This window comes from Polistes canadensis, unplaced genomic scaffold, assembly GCF_001313835.1.
Source record: "Polistes canadensis isolate GaletaPanama2010 unplaced genomic scaffold, ASM131383v1 scaffold_57, whole genome shotgun sequence".
In the NCBI taxonomy this organism is placed as follows: domain Eukaryota; kingdom Metazoa; phylum Arthropoda; class Insecta; order Hymenoptera; family Vespidae; genus Polistes; species Polistes canadensis.
Genome location: NW_014569604.1, coordinates 491162 through 511899, shown reverse-complemented (window position 1 = coordinate 511899; position 20738 = coordinate 491162). Strand labels below are relative to the sequence as shown.

Sequence of the window (20738 nt, the reverse complement as noted above, 5' to 3'; positions counted from 1 at the left end):
AAAATAAATAAAAAACGATAAATGTTTATTCGCGGAAACGTTAAAGCAATCTTATTTCTTCCATATTGGAATATAATTTGTCATAGGTAATATTAAATAGCGCGTAAAATCTATAATCTTATAGGTGGTTTTAAATGTTCGAACTCTGGTCCCTTTTCTTCGGAGATTTCGATGCTGGGAATGATATTTTAACAATGTTTAATAAAGCATGAGTATTAATGCAAGACACGATTATGCATGCATTATACAATTTTTATATAATGAAAAATAATATTAAGGATATATTGAAAACAATATAAGGCAAAGAATTAAACCCGAAATTTGTCTTTTTGGTAATCTGAATAAAATTTTATGTCGAATATATTAGGAATGGTTTTAGAAATATTTAAAAATCATTATACACGATAATTATACCACATCAAGATTTTTATCTACAATTTCTTCTTTTTCTTTAATTTAATTTTTTCTTAACATTTAATTATTTTTTCATATTTATATTTCTTTTATTTACCTTACTTATTTTGATTATTTTAAACCTTCGCGTATTACCGAAATTGTATAATATCTTTTAAAATTTTTAATTATTATATTATTGTAGAGAATAAAACATTTAGACCACACAATTCAATTTTATTTATGCGTACAGGGTTTTAACTAAAAAACATATACAAAAAATTGATTTTCTTTTTTTTCGGGTCACTCTTTATTCCTCAATTTGTGCGCGTCGGTATAATAACGGAGTAGTATAAAAACAAAGAAGAGTTCGTCGTGTGGAGTAGAATAAAAACAAATAAGAGTTCGTCGTGTAGAGTAGGAGGTGCCCGATCATCGACCAATAGAAAGAGCCGCCACCCACGAAGCAATAAAAATTAATTTATCACGTGGATCGCCGCCTACGCCATTGCTCCTTTCGTCTTCCGCAGAATCTCGAGAATTCCTCCAGATGGCGACACCTGTCGGGTAAAGAAATCATTTTCAATTATATTAATAAACGAGAAATGCCCGCAAATATTGTACAAACATAATTAGAAGTTTACTTTATAATATCTATAAATTTTTATTTAGAATTCTAACAATAATAATTATAAAAATTATCAATGAGTTTTTTGTTTACTTTAAATAATTTCAAAATTTAAATGGAACTTTTAAATTCCTAGAAATCGAAAATTGTCAATTTTATGGGCTTTCGAATGGACTCATTTTTTAATTAAAAAAGAATTATTTAAACATGAATGTATTTAAATGAAATCTTTATCTAGAAACATTTATATAATGCAATTAAAATAATAAATTTAAATAAATAAAAAATAATTTATATATCGTCAATATGTATGAGTTATCGACGTATCAGTAGGTATTTTCATAAAGAACTGCAGAGGGCACCACATTACGGTATTACAATTTAACGCGTCGGTAACATTCATATTGCATATATACAAATTAATTTTTTATAGTTACAAACACTTTTATTAAAAATATATGATAAATATTTTATTATATATTATTATTATATTTAATTATTACATATCATATGAAAATAAAAGCTAAATATATGCTTGAATAAAACAAATATATATACATAATTAGTCTACTTATATATATTAACACACATTACTTCTTAAATAAATGTTTGCATAAAATGAAAAAGCTTATAACAATTTATGTTAAATTAAATTAATTGTAATGAAAAAATTGTAAAGAAAATACCCTAAATATAAAAAAAGGTGCCGTTACAAAGTTCTCAATGAAATAAAATAGATTACAAAAATATCTTAATTATAATATTTATAATATGAAATGTATAAAATCATATTCAAATGAAAAATAACGTATAATTATTAAAATACCGAAACGTATAAACTTGAAATAAATTTGAATTCGATACAAATCGATAATCGATCTTAGAGTAGAACACTAACTCGAAGTTTGTAACGGAGCGTTGCCGAATGAATGGCGGATTGTTTTTTCAAAGAGATAAGTTATGAAGATTTAATTTAGAGACATATGGATGTTGTGATAAATTATTATCGGGTAACGGATCGTTATACATTTTCGGTATGTGCGAATATTTTTGGGAACCTTTAGCTGAAGTTTATATAGCAGAACAGGCGGAGTCCCTCGACTCTGACAGTTACATTTATTGTCTTTGTAGTAGAGTGTTTGTCAGGTAAATGTAAATCTCATTTTATATTACATTTTTTTTTTAATATTATTTATCTATCTTTCCTTTTTTTATTTAATTTTTCTATTTTTTTGTTTTATCTTTAATTAAAATCCTTCATTTTTTTGTATTAGTAATATCCCTCACTTCTACTTTTCTATTGATTTATGATGTGACACATGACACATGACTTAACCTTGACATCTACCTACTTATATATAATATAATTTAAATTATAACAGAAATACTTATCTTTAATTGAAATATTTAACAATTTGCATTTAACGAATAATATATGATCATTTTGACAATTGAAATGTCTCTTTCTTAAGTCAAAAACTATTGTGAAATGTTGCATGAATATATGATCATTTTGACAATTGAAATGTCAGTTTCTTAAGTCAACAACTATTGTGAAATGTTACGTGAATTTTTTCCTTTAGTGTTCTATTATTATTTGTATTGGAATCTTTTTCTCCTCCCCGTCCCCCTCTATTTATGAAGGAAACAATCAAATGATTTATCTATGATAAATTTCATATTATCATACTTTACTTCAGAAACCCAGATGTTTATGCAATCCAAACAGCCGAAGATGGAAGCGAATGTGAAGATGTTGAAAGAGATTATGTGGGAGAAATGTTAGATATCCACAAAAGAACAAACACAGAAATACAATCCGTAGAAAAACACGACGTAAGATAATTAATATTATTAACTTTATAATCGCAATACAACAAAGTATATCTTTAATTGGAAATCCATCTGTACGAATCTTTATTGAAGACATATTTTTGTTATTTTCTTTTTTTTTTATTTTATTTTTTTTTTTGTTTCTCTTTGTTTCTTTTTTTTTATTAGGAAGAACCTGTAAGTTGTTATTGCAGTGCATCACACACAGACAACAATTATTCTACCGATGAACATGATTCCATTCGTGACTCAGCCCATCGTGTGACAGCTCATAGCCTTACGCAAAAATTAGGTCTACACCAATCAGATTCTGGTGCAGATTTGTCAGAATATCATGATCAGCATGAAGCTAAGAGCATAAAAAATCTTTTAGCATCTTACGGAAAAACATTTCATTCATCTGAAAACGAAGTTGAAAATGGTTTTGATAATGCGGAAGCATTTACGAGGTATCGCGAAAGCAGAGATTTAGAAATCAAGTCTGAAACATTAAATGTTGATTCTGAAAATTCTTGTATCGAAGACACGTCAGCCTTAAGCTGTAATACCTCTAATCGCACAAAAAACAAGTATCATACCAAATCCTCCTCGTTTATTTTAGGAGAAAAAGATTCAATAGCACAACCTTTATCCTTAAATTTAACGGCATTAGATGATATACAAGATTCCAGCAAAAATGAAAACGAAACAAAACATTCTATGCACAATTATAAAGAAATTTCCGATGATTTTTCCTATACAGAATACTTCCAAAATAGTAAAAGTAAGATGGATATAGCTTGGGAGAAGTATTGGTACAAAAATGGGGAACAATTAATATGGTCGTCGTGGATCGAAAAGTATGCTGAATACATTAATCCTGATTACCTTCAAGAGAATTTAAATCTAAAAGAAGAGGGAAAACTAAGTGAAAGTAAACAAGCAAGTATAGACAAATTTTCTGAACAAAATACCTGTTTCCCTAATCAAGCGCACAAAAATTGTGAAATTGGTCGTTCGGATTTTGAAGGGATCTTCAGTAAAAGTAGTGTCAATGAAAATGAATCCAAAAATAAAAGTTCCAATTTTTCATTTGACGAGCCAAATAAACAAAATGTTAATGACAAAGATGCGGAAGATAATAGAAAAAAATTGACTAATTATGAATTATCACCGGAAGCAGGTGAAGGTTGGAATCCACTAAGTCCATTTAGCGCTGAAGAAAGTTATAATCAGCATTCTAATGCGGAAGACGAAAGGCTATTAACCAGATGTGACTCTATCAATGGATCCACAGCAAAGACTAATGCAACATCTGACTCTATGACAAATGTCACCAAAATGACATTGACCAGTTCTAGCTGTGATTCCAATTCTATTCATTCATCTAGTCTTATTAGTTCTGTAACTAGTTCTATTGAAAGTAACATAACATTTAGTAGTTCTGATCAAGATAATGAATACGTATCTGAGGACAATGATAAATATTGGCAACATTTGTGGAAAGAAAATTTTCAATTGGAATATCAAAAGCAATATGAACTATTTATAGCAAAATACAAACAAATAGAATCTATAAAAATCGATCATGTTTCTTCTGCTTTTAAGGTTAATGGAGAAAGCACATGGAAGAATAGTAATAATCAAGCAGGTGAAGACAAATCTGCAAAGAATAATATTGAACAATTGAACAAAATTGTTAATGTAAATGATAAAGAAGTAATAACAAATAAGGTAGCAAATAAAAATTTAAAAAGTAAAAAACGATTGATCATAGATTCAGTTGGTATGCTCATGCAAAGTCTAACAATGAATTCTGAAGAAGAGGTTATGATTGATCAAAACAAAACAAATGATCCAGAACAGTCGGCACACCCTGACGCAGCACATACACTAAACAGAAAAAATACTACTATATCATCTAATAATGGCGGATCAACACAAACATTGTCTAGTGGATATGAGAAAGATAAATCAAACGAAGACAGACCTTTTACATTAAAACGAAGGTAATGCATATAATAATTAAACTATCTGAAATAATTATTTCAGATAGTAATATATACTTGTAAATACATATATATATTTATTCAACTTTTAGTCATGAAGCTGATTACGACGACGTAGGAGAAGGTTTAGAAACAGTAAAAAAAGCTTTTTCATTAATGGGTTACACTTTTAATGAAAGTCAAGAACAAACAAAGTTACAAGGTGAAGTTATCTATAGAAAAAGAAATATTAGATTGCAAAATAGACAATTAAAAATGAAGTTTAGTCGTTCTAAATCTAACAAACACATTTATTTTGATGACTGTGGTGTTGAAATCACAGACACCATAGATAAGGTAAAGACACCATAGACAACAAATTTTTGTGTAGATTTTGGTAACATTTGTCCATATTCTTTTTAATTAACTTATAATGATATTTATAACATTAAATTGTCTACAAATAATACGAAATAATAAAATTTGTTTTCGTGTGTTTCTTTAATAGGTTAAACGTTATTTATCATATTGTCCAACATTACAATCTGCAGAAACCGAAACACAATCTAATGAAAAAGGTTCCTATAATATAACACAATTTTCATCAAGTTCCGACGAAGAATGCGATCATAGTCCTAAAATAAAATTACAGGCTAAGAAATTAGTGTTCAGTAAACCAAGTACGAGTTCATCAGAATTTAAAAAAGATAAACAAAATGAAAGTATATTTAATACTTTAAAAGATTCCAATGAAACAGATGATCAAATTTTAAAAGATACAGAAATTGATGGCAGCATTGTACAAGGTAAATGCAGCGAAACAGTAGATAAAGTGAAAGCATTAGTTAATGAAAGACTTGTTCCTACAAACGAAGAAAAATTGTCTACTTTAAATATTAATATGGATGTTGATGAAAAAGGTAGTATCAAAAAGACGTTAAAGAAAAAGAGAAGGAAACAATCAAAAAGTAGTATTATAAGTTTTCCAGCAGAAGTAAATAATGATAAAAGCTTAATGAAATATTGGATTAAAAGATATCACCTTTTTAGTAAATTCGATCAAGGAATTAAATTAGATCGGGGTAAGTATTGTTCAAAAATATTACTATTTTACGAGAAGAAGACAAGTATTATCATAATTAAATTGTTAAGAATTCAAATTCTAATGTATTAATACTATCCGAATAAATAATTTTGGCAGAAAGCTGGTTTTCTGTAACTCCAGAAAAGGTAGCAGAGCATATAGCAGCAAGATGCAAATGTGACACAATTATTGATGCATTCTGCGGTGCTGGAGGAAATGCTATACAATTTGCATTTACATGCGAAAGGGGTTAGTATAAAATTCGAAGAAACAATATACACTGAACAGATACACCAATCTGAACTTCTGTTTACAGTTATAGCTATCGATATTGATCCAACGAAGATACAGCTTGCCCGAAATAATGCTCGTATTTATGGTGTTGAAGACAGAATTGAATTCATTATTGGTAATTTCTTTGACATAGCACCAAAATTAATAGCTGATGTTGTATTTCTAAGTCCACCTTGGGGAGGACCTGGTTATGCGAAAAACGAAACTTATGATCTTGACAGTATTATGCAACCAATCGGTGGAATAGAAATATTTAAAATAGCAAGAAAAATCACAGATCACGTGGCCTACTTTTTACCCAGAAATGTAGATACCATGCAGGTGGTATTTTATAATGTCTATACATATTACAAAAATAATACAATACAATTGCAATATATATAATTATATCATAATTATAGATCGCTATGCTTGCCGGAGAAGGTTCTGGCGTGGAAGTGGAACAAAACTTCCTTGACAGAAAATTAATAGCTTTAACGGCTTACTATGGAGAATTGCCCAGAGACTGTTAATTGTGATATCACGTGGAATATGAGAGAGAAAGATCTTTAAGTTAACTACCATGAACAAATAAAGGTGTCACAATTATCTGAAATTATTATTTGTAAATATTTACATTTATGTATCAATTTGCTTAAATCATATCATTTATCTTTTATTTCACTATATTATTAATGAGTTATTAGTAAGTTACTTTTATTAAATGTATCAATATTTTTAATTTTATGTATATGTATATGTATATGTATTTTTTAATTTATCTTACTACTCTATTGCTATTATATTATCTCCATTTAAGCGAATTGATACACAAATAACTCAGTTTGTAATATCATCTCCGTCTGATTGAAAATAACGTTTGTGAACAACGTTTAACAATTTGTCGATTGATTCTTCCATATTATTAATTGTAAGTGTTCATTATTTTACTCGAATTTAAACGAAATCGATATTTGTATATTATGTTAATTTTAACTCGTGGCATAAACACATTAACGCATTGTTATGTATAATTTACAATAATTTCCAAACTATTATTTTACAATTTTTATGTACACTCTACTCATTTTGTTATCAAGTAATAAACATATTTAGATCATACATGAATATTTGCTCAGTTAAAACAAACAAAGCCTTACAATTTCAAGTAAACATTCTATTGTTTCTAATACAGAAACAAATATAACATCCGATTAATAAAAATCGTTAAAATTTACATAATAGCTGAAGATTTTCTCCCCACTCCCCATTGAAGCATATTTTATAAATTGACCGAAACCTTCTAGGCATTCTGGGCATTTCTATATGATTAATTGTTAGTTTATATTAGTATTTAATTTAATCAAAAAGTGTAAGTTAGCACAATTAAGTAAAATCAAATATTTTTCTTTGGACGTATATGTACTGTATTTTTATTCTCATTCTATTTATAACAATTTTCAAACTATTATTTTACAATTTCTTTTATACATTATTACTAATTGCTTACACATTCTAATAATCATATTATTTAACAATTTTTATAATTAAAATTTACATAAAAATTTCTTCAATCAAAACAAAAATAAAATCTTAAGCATTTAAAAATGTTACATTAAAATTTGTATAAATCAGGGCTTCTCAAAATGTGAGTCGATCAAATAGAAAAGTTTAAAAAACCCTGATGCAAATTACATACGTGTTACAGCTTAAAATAATAAATTAACTTAAAAGGTGTATAACTTGGTACTACTAAAATATTTAATATCGATCATATTTTTTATAAAGCAAAAGTAAATCCTAACTTAAAGCAACACTAAAAAAAAGAAAAACCGTTTACTTATTTAATCTTTATATTACATAAACATCTAAAAAAAATTATATTGTATACGCTAAAGTTATTCATTAATAATTTCATTAAAATAAAAAAAAATTAATTTTCATGTAATATAAATTAATGATTAATAAATTATAATTGTGATGATATAAGGTAATGAATATTTAAAAATAACTCATGTAGAATTGTAGATATAACACAAGTACTATCGCATGCTGTGAATTCTAAACAGATATATGTTTCCAAAAATAGTATCACATTAGATTACTTTCAATAATTAATTAACTATTCTATCAATTAGATACAAACAAGTATAATTATTACTAAGTAACATATGACTAGTATTCATTCGTTCGTTCACTATTATAGCTTCTGTATAGCTTATAATACAATAAGATTTTATACTTTTTTATTACTACACACTCACGCGCGCACACTTTCTTATTAAATATCAATTGTAGTAAAAGTAGAGATTTCCGGCTCAGCTGGTATCGTTATACCACCAGTGTCAATATTTTCTTCTTCTTCTCTTGGTAGTTTTAAAAAACAGTGCATCGTTTCTTCGTCTTCTTGTTCTATTGCAGAACTATTTTTAATATTTTCTCTCGATGACAAGGACCCTTCAAGATGTTTCGATGGAATTTGAATAGTAATTGTTTGTGATGTACCATCAGCAGATGTCGAGGAAGACATTAAATTAGCTTCTAATGTATCACCAACTTTCGAAAAGGCACCTAAACAACTATAGATTAGTTGTGCTGCTGCAATATTACCAGGAAATACTTCGACATTTTCATCACCTACAAATTAAAAAAATTCAATAATTACGAACATATTTAATTGTAATAATATATATGAACTTTTTTTCTTATTTCAGCATACTAAAACCATCCCTGAAATTATGCCCACATATTTTTAAACATCTTTTGTATATTTAGAAAAGATAAAGAATAAGTACCTTTCTTTTGTATATTTGATTTAATCAAACCCTTTTCATGATTATGAATATGCTGTATATAACTTTCTTTTTTAACTGTTTTAAAAGAACAGGAATCACAGGTGAATAAACCAGATAACAGAGGGTGTCTTGATTTCAAATGATTTTTATAACTGCTACTTTGAATCGCTGCATATGAACAGTGAGGACACTTATATGGTCTAAATCCTATGAAATAATTTCATATAAAATAATATTAGTTAAAATTCAAAAATAATGCTATGTTTTAAGTTAATACATATTAATTTTTCTAAGAAATACCTGTGTGTTGCATAATGTGACGTCTTAACGTATTGTGATCACCAGTTTTATATTCACAGAGTTCGCAGCTAAACGGTTTATCGCCTGTGTGCTGTCGCAAATGCATCTGTAGCATAGCTTTTCTAGCGCTAGAATGCCCACAAACATTGCACACATAAGGACGCAGTTTTGAATGAACCGCTTGTATATGATTTTTCAAACATTTAGAATTTGCATAAGTTTTTCCACACATATCACATTTTTTGGATGTATACCAACGTTTAACTTCTAAAGTTTTTCGATCTAAATGCATTACTCGATGATTACGTAGTTGACTTGCTTGTTTAAAACATCTACCACACTCTGAACATTCATATTCCCGAGTTTCACTATGAACCTTCATATGAGTCAACAATTTCACCATTGTAGCGCTTTTGTATGCCTTACATATATTACATGTAAAAAGACCTACGTCTAAAATTAAAATGTTTAAAATTTAATAACATATAAAACTAACAATAAATGATTCTTAATGTAATTTTTTTTTAATGATGAATTCTCACTGTAAACTAACCAATTCCATGTTTCTTCCACAAATGTAAACTACATTGTCTCCATTTAGTAAATTTTAAATCTCTACAAATATTGCATTTGAATGCAGACGCGCTTTGGGATTCTGTATGAAAAGCAATGTGTTGCTGCATTATCTCTTCTGTAGCAAACTTATATGGACATCCGCGATATGTACATCTAAGAAAAAAATAAAATAAAGGCATTGTCTTCAATATATGTGAATGTAAAAAAACATCCTTGTTTATATAATTTAGATATTAAAAATCTTACACATACCTTACATTTGTTTCAGCCAATTCAATAGTTTTTTTATTAAATGTGCGCTTAGAATTTAAAGATTTATTATTTTTTGTTTGTTGTATTAATGGATTATTTTTGCAATTATTTCCTATCTCCTCAACATTAGTATATCTCAATTCATTAGTCGTATATTCCTTAACTGCTTTTTCAGGTGCTGTATTTATTAATTGATGATCCTGATAAAATAAATCTTTCAAATATCATACCAATTAAACATTTTAAGATATTATCTTTCAAATACTTACATTTATCATGTGTTCTTTACAATCTTCTAAAGATGGAAAACAATTAGAGCACTCTCCACACATATAAACTAATTTGACTTCATCAATGTTTGCAGACTCTTCTTTTTCCTATAAAAAGATGAGAAAAACCATAAAATAATAATAATATTCATTTATTTATTGTAATATCAAATATATTTGATAAATTAATTTTGATAAATCTAAATTGAGATTAATCGATGGTTCTCTCTCTTACCTCTACATCTACTGTCGGATTAATGTGTGTTTTTTCAAAATGCTCTATTAATTCTTCTCTATCTTGGGTTGTGTAAGTACATATCTTACACTTAAATGCTGTTACTACTTCTACAAAATCATTGGCATTTACATCATCCTTTTGCATAAGCAAATTTTTATCATTTTGTTCGCTAACTATTTCATAATGTTCCTGATTGTCATTGTCAACATTTTCTATTATTATAGCTCCATTGGTAATAAATTGTGTTTCTTCATTTTCTATATCTCTTGATAACAAAACTGTTTTGTCTGACAATTCAATCTGACCATCGACATGACTAAGATTAAGCTCTTGAACGTCTTCTTTTTGAAATGCATAAATTTGGCCATCTACAGAAATCAAAGAAATAGGTTCTTCCTCTTTGCCAAATGATGTTTCATCATTTATATTTGCTGTACCTTGTTCATCATTAGGAATTTCGTCACTCTTTATTATATCCGTTGAATTAGATACAGTTTGTATAATAAATCTATTACCATTTATCTCATAACTTAAATACAAGTTTTCAGCATTCATATTCTCATTCATAATGGAGATATAAATTAAATATTTAAAAGCATAACTTCATTTTAGCTATAATAAAAAAAAATAAGTAATATATATTAGATACCTATAAATAATGTATTAATGTATAATTAACATGTATAAAAATAATGAGATTATTAATGAAATTATTAATTAAAAACATATTTAAACATTAAAAAGATAAGAATCATATTTTTATCACATTGTAGGGAGTATATACCGAAAGATACATCATAAATTAAAGTGCATACAATGTCAGAATAAAAAATAAAATCTAACACAAATAAAGAGTACTTCAATTGATTGGAATGAGGTTATCTTATTAAGTAACAGTACGGTTTACTAGGCTTACAAACAAAAAATTTAATACAAAAGTCATATTTATTTTCTTTCAATAAACATAAATACATGATTTTGTTTTATCAGATTGAAACAAACCGGGAATGCGAATGTTCAAATTCGAAAAGCACATATCGTCAGTTAGTCCGCGCACTCTAAGCGTCTGCTTCGAGATTAACATTGTAATAAGAGTTATTAAATAACCTTAAATCTTAAAAATTATATTATAAAATAATTCACTTTGCTTACCGAAAATAATATTCAATATAAATAATATTCAAGATTAACGGAAAAAAGTACATAAACGTCAAATACGAGAACATTATCTATGAGTTTCCTGATAGCCCGCCATGTTACAATCACGTGACTTTACCTAACTTCCCAGGCAGAATTAAACTGACATGTTAGACTTAAATTTAATCTTTATTTTCATTTTTTGATCTATTTGCATCCTTAACGCATGTATGCACACATTCATATTGCCAGTGAATAGTGGTTAAGTCACTTATTGAAATATTATTGTATTTAGATCTCTAATAAAAAAAAAATTTGACAGCATGGGTACATTTTTTTGTCGCATGATGCAAACGAATTAATACAATTTTTATATTTTAAAGATCTAATATGAAAATAATAAATGAAAGTTATATTATTTTTATTGTAAAAACAAACAATTACTTTTTATTAAAGTACCATCATTGACAAGAACTCTTGTTTTTTTTTTATTACAAATTTTTATACTAATTATTATGTTATCAATTATATTAATTATTATTCAGAATGTCCTGCATCCTGTCTAACTCACAGTGAGAGATTGAATAGTGTAAATTCAACCTACTAACCTAATACTCTAATCTACACTAATGTGAGAAGGATATTAATCTTTATTAATCTTTTAATGTGATCTTATGTGAATTAAATTTTTTTTAACAAATACAAAAAAGTTGTGTATACCACATGATGTCCCTCTTGATATCATATAATCTTTATAGGAATAATTTTCTGTACAACGCATAATTTAGAAGTTATTCGAGGTGATTAAATTAGGCTCTTCACCCTACATATATGAAATTAATTACGAGGCGTTCTTTCTGCATTTTGTCTAGCTATTTCTGGGAAAAATTGCGAATTATATTTTTGTTTAACAGAAGGTTTAGGTATTTCTTCAGATTGGGCAGCAGGCAAAGGATCTCCACGCAACTTGGCAAACAATGCTTCCACTCTTAATTTCTCCTTTCGCTCTCTTAATAATCTTTCCGCTCTTAATTTTTCTAAGTTTGTTGAAGTTTTAGATTTTTCTAAAGATTCATTGGAAATATCACTTTTTTCTTTCTTTTGTTTTTTATATTTCTTATGTTTTTTATTTTTCTTTCCAGAATGCCTTTTCTCCATATCACTATCTGAATCGTCTGAATCATGATGCCGCTTTTTAATACTAGTTTTTTCAGTCTTTACATGTTTTTCTGAATGAACACTACCCATTATGTTTAAGTACTTCTTTATATCTTGTATAGGGTCGTGCAAAACCTTTTTTGTTATTTCTACTTCGATATCCTTATCTTTATCGTTTAATCTTTTAGGCAATTCTTCGTACCAGTTTTTTCTTTTTAATGCTTCATTTGTATCTTGTCCAAGATATGTAAGATAGCCAATTTGTTTTTCATATTTTTCTTTTTCCTCTTTCTTCTCCTTCTCGTGTTCTGTATTAGGTTTATTATAATCTATTTTACCTTTCTCAAGATCGGAAAAGAAATTAACATGTTCTAATGCTTCAGTAGATACTTCTGCTTTAATGTTCGATGTATCAGCTCGTCCATCATATTTAGTTCTTGCTTGTTGTCTTAAAAAATCAATACGTGCTTCAGTTTCCTAAAAAAGATAATAATATGACAAATATGACATATACGATAAACAAATTTGCTTATATCATAATATAAGATTTGTTTCAAATCTGAAAAGTTAAGTATTAATTAAGTGCTTTGATAATAAAATTTAAAATAATTCTAAAAATAAAGTTAATCGCTTTGGCCTGTTAATGACTCATCTAGACTTTTATTGTACTTACAGCTTTTTGTATACGTTCTTTTTTAACTCGTTCTTCTTCAGCAGCTTTTGCTTCATCTCGTCTTACACGAGCTATATTTTCTTTTGTCCGAACATGCCATCTGAAATGGAAATACAACTTCTAATATTGTTGGCAAAATATATAGAATTTTTGAAAATGTTCTTTTCACTTTAAAAAAAAACAAAATAGAAAGAATCTTACCTTTTTTTAGGTAAAATATTCATTTTTTTTAAGAACTTGTTTCTTCCAAGAAATAAATAAACACTATTTAATTCTATAAAATAGTATTATACAAATACTTCAAATAGTAATGGTTATTATTTTACACTAATTAATAATTAAGTAATAACCAATGTCATTTTTTTAGGCTATATTGTTTAAATTGTCACAGAACATCTTACAAACGTATAAACAGAAATAATATAAATTGTTGTTATATTAATACACTTTATTGATAAATAAAAATTAAGAGATATCTATGAGATACTTTCTGCTTATTCTAAAATTAGCAAAACGAAAATTCTTTTTTTTCTGTTGGTAACATTGCTTACAGTGTCGATAATAGCGTGATTAAAGCGTGTAGTTTCTACTGTGAAATTAAAATTTTTCTTTTATATTATTCTTTCCAAGGTTCGTCTATATATATTTAATATAAATATAAAGTTCTACTAAAATTATAAGTTTTTAAATTTTATATTTATTAGTAAAATATAACCTACACGTGTTTATGTATATAGAAATATAACCTAACATTGCCTAAATGAGAACAAGAAACAGACATTCGATTAAATCAAACTAAATTGAGTCAAACATTAATTAATATAATATTTTTTCTTATTTAGGAAATATTCAGTAATCACCATGGCTGCAACAATGCCAATAAATCCAAAACCATTTTTAAATGGTCTAACTGGAAAACCTGTAATGGTAAAACTAAAGTGGGGTCATGAATATAAAGGATATCTTGTATCAGTAGATGGTTATATGAATTTACAACTTGCAAATACAGAGGAACACATAGAAGGAACCTGTACTGGTAATCTTGGAGAAGTACTGATACGATGTAATAATGTCATGTATATACGTGGTGTAGAAGAGGAAGACGAGGAAGGAGAAATGAAAGATTAAATTGATGCGTATAAGACTTCTGTATTTTTAATTACTTATTTAAGTTATCGATAAATAAATCTAAGTTTGTACAACTTTATGGAACAACATCAATTATAATGACTTAATAGACTATGTGAAAACTATCTTTATAAACTATGTAAATACATGATAATTTAATACCATTAATATTTCTTTTACGCATGATAATTTTCAAAATATTTCTTTATACTTCTATATTATTTATAATAGGCTTAGGTCGAAATTTAAAAACAATTTTCTTATTTACTATTGCTTGAATGGTATATTCGGTCTTGCAATCTTCTTCCCCTAATTGATTGGTCGAAGACACTGATTTTTTTTTTAAAACTGCAATAGGCTTTGTAAGAGCCATCTCTTTTCCATGCATTACATGAATACCAATTATAAGCATTGGTATTCCAGATTTAGTAAAATGAAAATCACCTATATAATGACTGTTTGTTATGTCTTTTGTACCGAATGATAATTCACCTTTCAATTCTACGATAGCCCATTCTTGTACATCTTGATCACTGAAAGAACATAAAACTTGTCACTTTTTAATTGCATTCTTATAGTTATAGATATATATATATATAAACACAAATATAATTGTTACCGTTTAATAGGTATTATCATTGTAATTAATTTCACGTTAGGTACACCAGATATATAAATATATGAAGTATGATATATATTATTTATTCACCTAACTTTGATTTTATTAATATAACGATACAACAAAATAAATTTATATATCTACCTTCGTCAAAAATTATTGCTTTGATTTCAGAGTTACAATGTTTTTATTCTGTATAAAATACTTTCTAGATGTCACTATATACATTTTCTCTATAGTTAGATAAAATGGCGTCCGGGCTGAGATTTTACAAGAAAATTAGTGAACTTCAAGAAGAAATCAATAAAAGAAGTGATATTGCTAAATTGTTTAAACGTGAACACTTTATAGCTGCACGTAAAATTCAGGTTGTCGAATAGAAAATATAACTATATATTTGTATTTAAGGTTGTCACAAAAATCGTTTTAAATATTAATTTTTAGATTTTTTTTTATAATATAAATAATTGTTATATAAAATAAATCATAAAATAAATTTTTATATAAATTTTTAAACAAATTTTTTTACGTAAACCACTGTCATAATTACTGGCATATTTTATCATGTAACAGGCATGGTTTCGTGGCATTATAACAAGAAAACATTTATTTATACTTCATAAAGAAGCAATAATTATTCAGTCTAATTGGCGTGGTTACTATGTAAGAAATAATTTAAACACAATTTTAATTAATAAAGCACATCAAATGTGGGAAGATTATTATAACTGTATGGCAATAAGAATCCAAGCAATATGGCGTGGTTATTGGATTAGGAAAACTACTTTAAATTTGCAAGAAAGATGGAGATGGTTAAATAATATATATGCAAAGAATGAAGAGATCGTAGAAATCATGCAAAAGTTTGTAACAATATTTTTATAAATCATATTAGCATTTAATTCATTATTCTATTCACAGATTCAAAGAAAGCGAGATTAATTATTGCAGAGATATTGTAGAACATGAATCATTATTATGGATTTTATTTATACTTTTTAAGGTATTATTTAATATTAGAGAGAGATTCAATATTGTTAAATAATAATTTATTATTTTAATAATATTTATGTGTGTGTGTTACGATACAATTATCAATGATTTTTATTTCGAGTATTACGTATTTAGTCACATCATTTGCTGAGAACAAAAATTAGACCAGGTGTAATAACACACATTGATCAAAATAATTTAACTTTAATCGAAAAGATGTTAAAATGCCTAAAATATCAATTTTACAAACCAAAAAAGGTAAACGTTTGTGAACATTGCAAGTTTGAAAAGAAATTTTCATCAATTCTATGCGGTATTTCACTTCGAAGATGTGAACAAGAAATGAGAAATTTTGAGTTCAAATTAAAAACTGGAAATATACCAATATACAGAAGTATACTTATATAGAAAAATTAAAACAGTTTACTTAAATATTTATATAAATTCACTTACAATTATTTTCCATAGATCATTCATATGCCGAAGAGGAAAATTTGAGAAATGTAGTACAAAGTCCAGGGCATGAACTTTTACAAACATTTAAAAAAGAAAAATATAGAAAGTAAATAACAGTTTAGTAAATTAATAATCGTAGCAAGTAATACTGTTTAATAAATTATTTTATTTCTTATCTCTTTATCGTTTCATTAATAACTTCAGACAAGTAAGGAAATAATAGATAAGCAATTGTTTAAATTGATATGAACTTACAAAATAAACTATTTATGAATTATATATGTAATATGAAAACAACCAATGAAAAGTACAGATAACTAGACGTAACTATTTATATCATGTTCTTGTTAAATGAGCTCAGGAATCTTGAATTTTTTTTCAATGATTAACAATCATTAATAATATATTATATTTTTATGAATTTTGATATTGTAAAGCTTACAAATAACAAAATGATTTTGATAATAATTTTATTATTATTACTGTCTCAAGTATCAAGTTTTGGCAAACGTCGTGTCCATAAATCAAAGAATGATGAAGACACTTGTGAAAAAACAGTATTACACGAACTTTTTATAAATTCTAATGCAACATTTATAGACCCTTATTGCAAGTGTGATTCAGTAGTAGGAATAGTACAAAAAATCCCATATATTCAAGAATCTCCTGAAAATAGTTTAACAGTTCATTTCTCTTCTGCTTGTGTGAAATGTGGAATGTGTCTTGCTATAGCAAATCAAGTTAGGACAAATACGCATTTTATAATTTTTATCTAATGTATATAGAATTTGTCAATAATCATGAATATATTATTGACATATTGTTATCCGATTTTTTAGATAAATGATACATTATTAGAAATGCATGAATCTATGGATACTTGGTTAAATGATACAGAAGCTATTATTCTTTTGAGGAATATTTGTAATTTTGCTTTCAAACAGTACGTATAATTAGAAGAGAAATACATATTCGACCAATCTTATAATTATTTTTATATTTTTTCTAATACTTTAAAATATAGGATATTTCATAATATGTGGGATCATTGGAACACAAATGTGGCTATAATTTTGCAACAAAGTCAAATATTTATATACATTTTTTTCATTGTTTTTGTATCCTGTCCACTTTTCGGAAGTGGGTTCTACATTTTACGAAACATCCTGCATATATATTTTATATGTATATACTGTATGAATATATATTGTATATATAGCTATAGTTTGCGAGAAATTAATGGAAAAAGATTTATTTGTGATTATGTTCCTGGCTCTACATTAGTAACATCTTCGGGAGATGGTTTATGGGAAACACAGTAAATATTTTTGTCAATATAAATATAAGTTTTGTATCTGTGGTATGCGCACATTTATATATGTATAATAATTCTGATTAAATAATTTTTAGTTTAAGAGATAATTGTAATGAATATTTGAATGAGATAAACCCATTAGAATTGTATCAATATTGGCAGCAGTGGTGTCAAGATGATCATCAAAATCCTAATTTGGTTACAATACTTTGCAGGTTTTTATAGAATTAATTTAATTAAAATTAAAATATTATTGATATAATATTTATAATATGATTATAGAAACGAAGCAGGAAAATTACGTGATTGTAGAAGTATGGATGAAATGATTAAATTTGAATTACCTTCGAAAAACTATCAGGCAAATGTTAAACTTAAAGTAGAATTCGGATGTTAAAATACAGATTCAAGTATGCTATTTTTCTATGGGTATATTAATTTTTATTTATTCAATTTATATACATACATGTATTTACTCGTATACTTGTTTTTATATGTAAATTGTGTAAGTATATTATTAAATTATATCATTTGGATGTAGAAAAGTACTTTAATAATTATTTTTGTATTTTTTCTACATTTTTCTAACATATGTAAATTATTTATATCTCATATATTGCTTCATACTATTTATTTTTGACTTATAACATTTTTTTCTATTTCAACCATTTAGAAAATAAATTCGTTTTAATTGCATAGAGAGAACATCCTATATATATATTTGTCTATAAATTAAATTGAAGAAAACAATGATGCGTGTAAACTTCGTTGTAAAGTCAGTAGATGTCACATGTATCGCTGATCTAGGAATATTTTTATCAACCCGTCTAACCAAAATTAATTTTATGGAATACGCTTTCATTCTTGGCTGTGTATTAGACAATTCATAATTTATAAACGAAAATAGTGTTTAGTCGAAATATTATTTACAGTTTATAGAATTCTGAAAAGTGAAAATAGAATTTAATTGTGTATAATTCAATTTGATAACTGGTCGAGAAAATGGGTAAACACGAAGTGGGAACACCAAAATATATTGCAAATAAAATTAAAGCTAAGGGTTTACAAAAATTACGATGGTATTGCCAAATGTGTCAGAAACAATGCCGAGATGAAAATGGATTTAAATGTCATACATTATCGGAATCACATCATCGGCAACTGTTACTTTTTGCTGATAATGCTAGTCGTTACATGGATCAATTTTCACGTGAATTTTCTGAAGGATATTTGAATTTGTTGAAAAGACAATTTGGTACTAGACGAGTTCCAGCAAATCGAGTTTATCAAGAATATATTTCAGATAGAGGTCATGTGCACATGAATGCAACTATGTGGCTCACGTTGACAGGATTTGTTAAGTGGTTGGGTCGAACAGGCAAATGTGTTGTTGATGAAACTGAAAAAGGTTGGTATATAACTTATATTGATAGAGATCCAGAAACATTAGCTGCTCAAGAAAAGAAAGCTAAAAAACAGAAAATGGATAGAGATGATCAAGAAAAATTAATGGATTTTATAGAAAAACAAATAGAAAAGGGTCAATTAGAAAGACCAATTAAGGAAGAAACAGAAGAAACAACTAAAGAATTTTTACGACCAAATGATAATGCACCTTTAGTTTTAGATATAAAATTAAAAGCGAAACCTAAAGTTCCTCTAATTAATCCATCTACATCAAAGCAAAATGAGATTTCTACTGAATGTAATTTTTTTAAAGGAAATGAAGAAACGCAAAATATCAAGGTAGAATTAAAGAAAAATAATAGTGATTGTAATTTAGAAAAACTCATTAAAAGCGAAGTAGGTTGGCTCAGGGAAAAATTGGTAGTTAAAGTAATTACCAAAAGTCTAGGTGATAAATATTACAAAGCTAAAGGTTTTGTTAAATCAATAGAAAATTCTGGATTTGTTGGCAAAGTAAAACTTATTACACCGGAAGAAGTTGAAGGACATGTAATAAAATTAGATCAAGAATATTTAGAAACAGTAATACCTGCTATTGGTAAAGAAGTTTTAATACTTTATGGAAAGTACAAAGGAGAAAAAGGAATAGTGAAAAAGTTACACATAGAAGAATATACTATAGATGTTCAATTAGAAGGAAAACTCGTTAGAACGCTTCCATATGAACAAGTATGTAAATATATGGAATGATCGTCTACTAAATTAAAAATTAAAGTGCTTCTTCATTGAAAAAATATTGCCATTGTTGACTTGTTTGGAGATAAATGGATATACACATTACAACGACTTATATTTTCTGTATATATTCAATCAATTTTTGTACATTTATACAGATGTTTCATATTTGTGAAATCTAATACGCTTATTTGTCTTTCCTCTTAAACCAATTGTTTAACAGGAAAGAACTTTGCTACTAATTTAATTAATTATAAATTTAAATAAATAATTGTATATAGTATTTTAAAGTATACACATATATGAAATAATTTATCAATTTTATTGTACGATATTGAAATCATAGATTAATAAATCATAATTCTGTATTATTTTTTTACCAATACAACAGTGATAACAATAAATACTATTGTCAATATGTTTTATATTTTTGCAACAAAAACTAGTCTTAAATAGTATGAATATTATCTGTATGATTTGTAATTAGTGGCGCCAGAATATGAACGCAT

The 20738-nt window shown here is 26.7% G+C and overlaps 8 protein-coding genes across 10 annotated transcripts; 5 read left to right on the top strand and 3 right to left on the bottom strand.

Annotated features, from left to right (window-relative positions):
* The first annotated feature begins 1905 nt into the window (after positions 1–1905).
* Positions 1906–7306, top strand: LOC106785814 (trimethylguanosine synthase). 2 transcript variants are annotated; one of them, XM_014746558.1, is made up of 8 exons: positions 1906–2167; positions 2722–2857; positions 3023–4842; positions 4935–5178; positions 5330–5903; positions 6023–6154; positions 6222–6520; positions 6601–7306. In XM_014746558.1, the coding sequence occupies exons 1-8, from the start codon at positions 2058–2060 to the stop codon at positions 6709–6711; spliced, it is 3426 nt and encodes a 1141-aa protein (XP_014602044.1). In that variant the 5' UTR covers positions 1906–2057; the 3' UTR covers positions 6712–7306. The 2 variants fall into 2 exon arrangements, with proteins under 2 accessions (XP_014602044.1, XP_014602046.1); XM_014746560.1 differs by lacking the exon at positions 1906–2167 and having other exon boundaries at positions 3023–3303; positions 3456–4842.
* An 836-nt stretch (positions 7307–8142) lies between these two features.
* Positions 8143–12005, bottom strand: LOC106785815 (zinc finger protein 568-like). Of its 2 annotated transcripts, XM_014746562.1 has the most exons (9): positions 11761–12005; positions 11046–11220; positions 10606–10976; positions 10371–10478; positions 10102–10301; positions 9827–10002; positions 9274–9726; positions 8974–9180; positions 8144–8815 (listed from the first exon to the last, which is right to left on the bottom strand). In XM_014746562.1, the coding sequence occupies exons 2-9, from the start codon at positions 11173–11175 to the stop codon at positions 8460–8462; spliced, it is 2001 nt and encodes a 666-aa protein (XP_014602048.1). In that variant the 5' UTR covers positions 11176–11220; positions 11761–12005; the 3' UTR covers positions 8144–8459. The 2 variants fall into 2 exon arrangements, with proteins under 2 accessions (XP_014602047.1, XP_014602048.1); XM_014746561.1 differs by having other exon boundaries at positions 8143–8815; positions 10606–11220.
* A 155-nt stretch (positions 12006–12160) lies between these two features.
* On the bottom strand, positions 12161–14200 carry LOC106785816 (leukocyte receptor cluster member 1). The gene is made up of 3 exons (XM_014746563.1): positions 13778–14200; positions 13577–13676; positions 12161–13380 (listed from the first exon to the last, which is right to left on the bottom strand). Exons 1-3 carry the CDS (start codon positions 13798–13800, stop codon positions 12583–12585), a joined length of 921 nt encoding a protein of 306 aa, XP_014602049.1. The 5' UTR covers positions 13801–14200; the 3' UTR covers positions 12161–12582.
* A 222-nt stretch (positions 14201–14422) lies between these two features.
* LOC106785820 (small nuclear ribonucleoprotein F) lies at positions 14423–14873 on the top strand. Its single transcript, XM_014746568.1, has one exon. It carries the CDS (start codon positions 14438–14440, stop codon positions 14702–14704), a length of 267 nt encoding a protein of 88 aa, XP_014602054.1. The 5' UTR covers positions 14423–14437; the 3' UTR covers positions 14705–14873.
* LOC106785819 (chromosome transmission fidelity protein 8 homolog) lies at positions 14716–15561 on the bottom strand. The gene is made up of 2 exons (XM_014746566.1): positions 15324–15561; positions 14716–15237 (listed from the first exon to the last, which is right to left on the bottom strand). Exons 1-2 carry the CDS (start codon positions 15341–15343, stop codon positions 14910–14912), a joined length of 348 nt encoding a protein of 115 aa, XP_014602052.1. The 5' UTR covers positions 15344–15561; the 3' UTR covers positions 14716–14909.
* On the top strand, positions 15550–16365 carry LOC106785818 (spermatogenesis-associated protein 17-like). The gene is made up of 2 exons (XM_014746565.1): positions 15550–15691; positions 15897–16365. Exons 1-2 carry the CDS (start codon positions 15572–15574, stop codon positions 16206–16208), a joined length of 432 nt encoding a protein of 143 aa, XP_014602051.1. The 5' UTR covers positions 15550–15571; the 3' UTR covers positions 16209–16365.
* A 6-nt stretch (positions 16366–16371) lies between these two features.
* LOC106785817 lies at positions 16372–18503 on the top strand. The gene is made up of 4 exons (XM_014746564.1): positions 16372–17715; positions 17797–18090; positions 18183–18302; positions 18370–18503. Exons 1-4 carry the CDS (start codon positions 17633–17635, stop codon positions 18482–18484), a joined length of 612 nt encoding a protein of 203 aa, XP_014602050.1. The 5' UTR covers positions 16372–17632; the 3' UTR covers positions 18485–18503.
* Positions 18504–18911: 408 nt separating this feature from the next.
* LOC106785837 (DNA/RNA-binding protein KIN17) lies at positions 18912–20629 on the top strand. Its single transcript, XM_014746606.1, has one exon. The coding sequence runs from the start codon at positions 19090–19092 to the stop codon at positions 20242–20244; it is 1155 nt and encodes a 384-aa protein (XP_014602092.1). The 5' UTR covers positions 18912–19089; the 3' UTR covers positions 20245–20629.
* The last annotated feature ends 109 nt before the right edge of the window (positions 20630–20738 follow it).

Excerpts from the sequence above, each read along its gene's own strand:
- LOC106785814 (XM_014746558.1), top strand. The coding sequence starts at position 2,058 with ATGTGCGAATATTTTTGGGAACCTTTAGCTGAAGTTTATATAGCAGAA. Across the intron at positions 2,168-2,721 it reads TGTAGTAGAGTGTTTGTCAG|AAACCCAGATGTTTATGCAA; the intron begins GTAAATGTAAAT and ends ACTTTACTTCAG. Across the intron at positions 5,179-5,329 it reads TCACAGACACCATAGATAAG|GTTAAACGTTATTTATCATA; the intron begins GTAAAGACACCA and ends TTTCTTTAATAG.
- LOC106785815 (XM_014746561.1), bottom strand. The coding sequence starts at position 11,175 with ATGAATGAGAATATGAATGCTGAAAACTTGTATTTAAGTTATGAGATA. Across the intron at positions 10,302-10,370 it reads GTAAAGAACACATGATAAAT|GATCATCAATTAATAAATAC; the intron begins GTAAGTATTTGA and ends TTATTTTATCAG. Across the intron at positions 8,816-8,973 it reads ATCAAATATACAAAAGAAAG|GTGATGAAAATGTCGAAGTA; the intron begins GTACTTATTCTT and ends TTTAATTTGTAG.
- LOC106785820 (XM_014746568.1), top strand. The coding sequence starts at position 14,438 with ATGGCTGCAACAATGCCAATAAATCCAAAACCATTTTTAAATGGTCTA.
- LOC106785837 (XM_014746606.1), top strand. The coding sequence starts at position 19,090 with ATGGGTAAACACGAAGTGGGAACACCAAAATATATTGCAAATAAAATT.
- LOC106785817 (XM_014746564.1), top strand. The coding sequence starts at position 17,633 with ATGCATGAATCTATGGATACTTGGTTAAATGATACAGAAGCTATTATT. Across the intron at positions 18,091-18,182 it reads GATGGTTTATGGGAAACACA|TTTAAGAGATAATTGTAATG; the intron begins GTAAATATTTTT and ends AATAATTTTTAG. Across the intron at positions 18,303-18,369 it reads TTGGTTACAATACTTTGCAG|AAACGAAGCAGGAAAATTAC; the intron begins GTTTTTATAGAA and ends ATATGATTATAG.
- LOC106785818 (XM_014746565.1), top strand. The coding sequence starts at position 15,572 with ATGGCGTCCGGGCTGAGATTTTACAAGAAAATTAGTGAACTTCAAGAA. Across the intron at positions 15,692-15,896 it reads TAGCTGCACGTAAAATTCAG|GCATGGTTTCGTGGCATTAT; the intron begins GTTGTCGAATAG and ends ATCATGTAACAG.
- LOC106785816 (XM_014746563.1), bottom strand. The coding sequence starts at position 13,800 with ATGAATATTTTACCTAAAAAAAG. Across the intron at positions 13,677-13,777 it reads AATATTTTACCTAAAAAAAG|ATGGCATGTTCGGACAAAAG; the intron begins GTAAGATTCTTT and ends TTTCCATTTCAG. Across the intron at positions 13,381-13,576 it reads AAGAACGTATACAAAAAGCT|GAAACTGAAGCACGTATTGA; the intron begins GTAAGTACAATA and ends TATCTTTTTTAG.
- LOC106785819 (XM_014746566.1), bottom strand. The coding sequence starts at position 15,343 with ATGATAATACCTATTAAACG. Across the intron at positions 15,238-15,323 it reads ATGATAATACCTATTAAACG|TGATCAAGATGTACAAGAAT; the intron begins GTAACAATTATA and ends ATGTTCTTTCAG.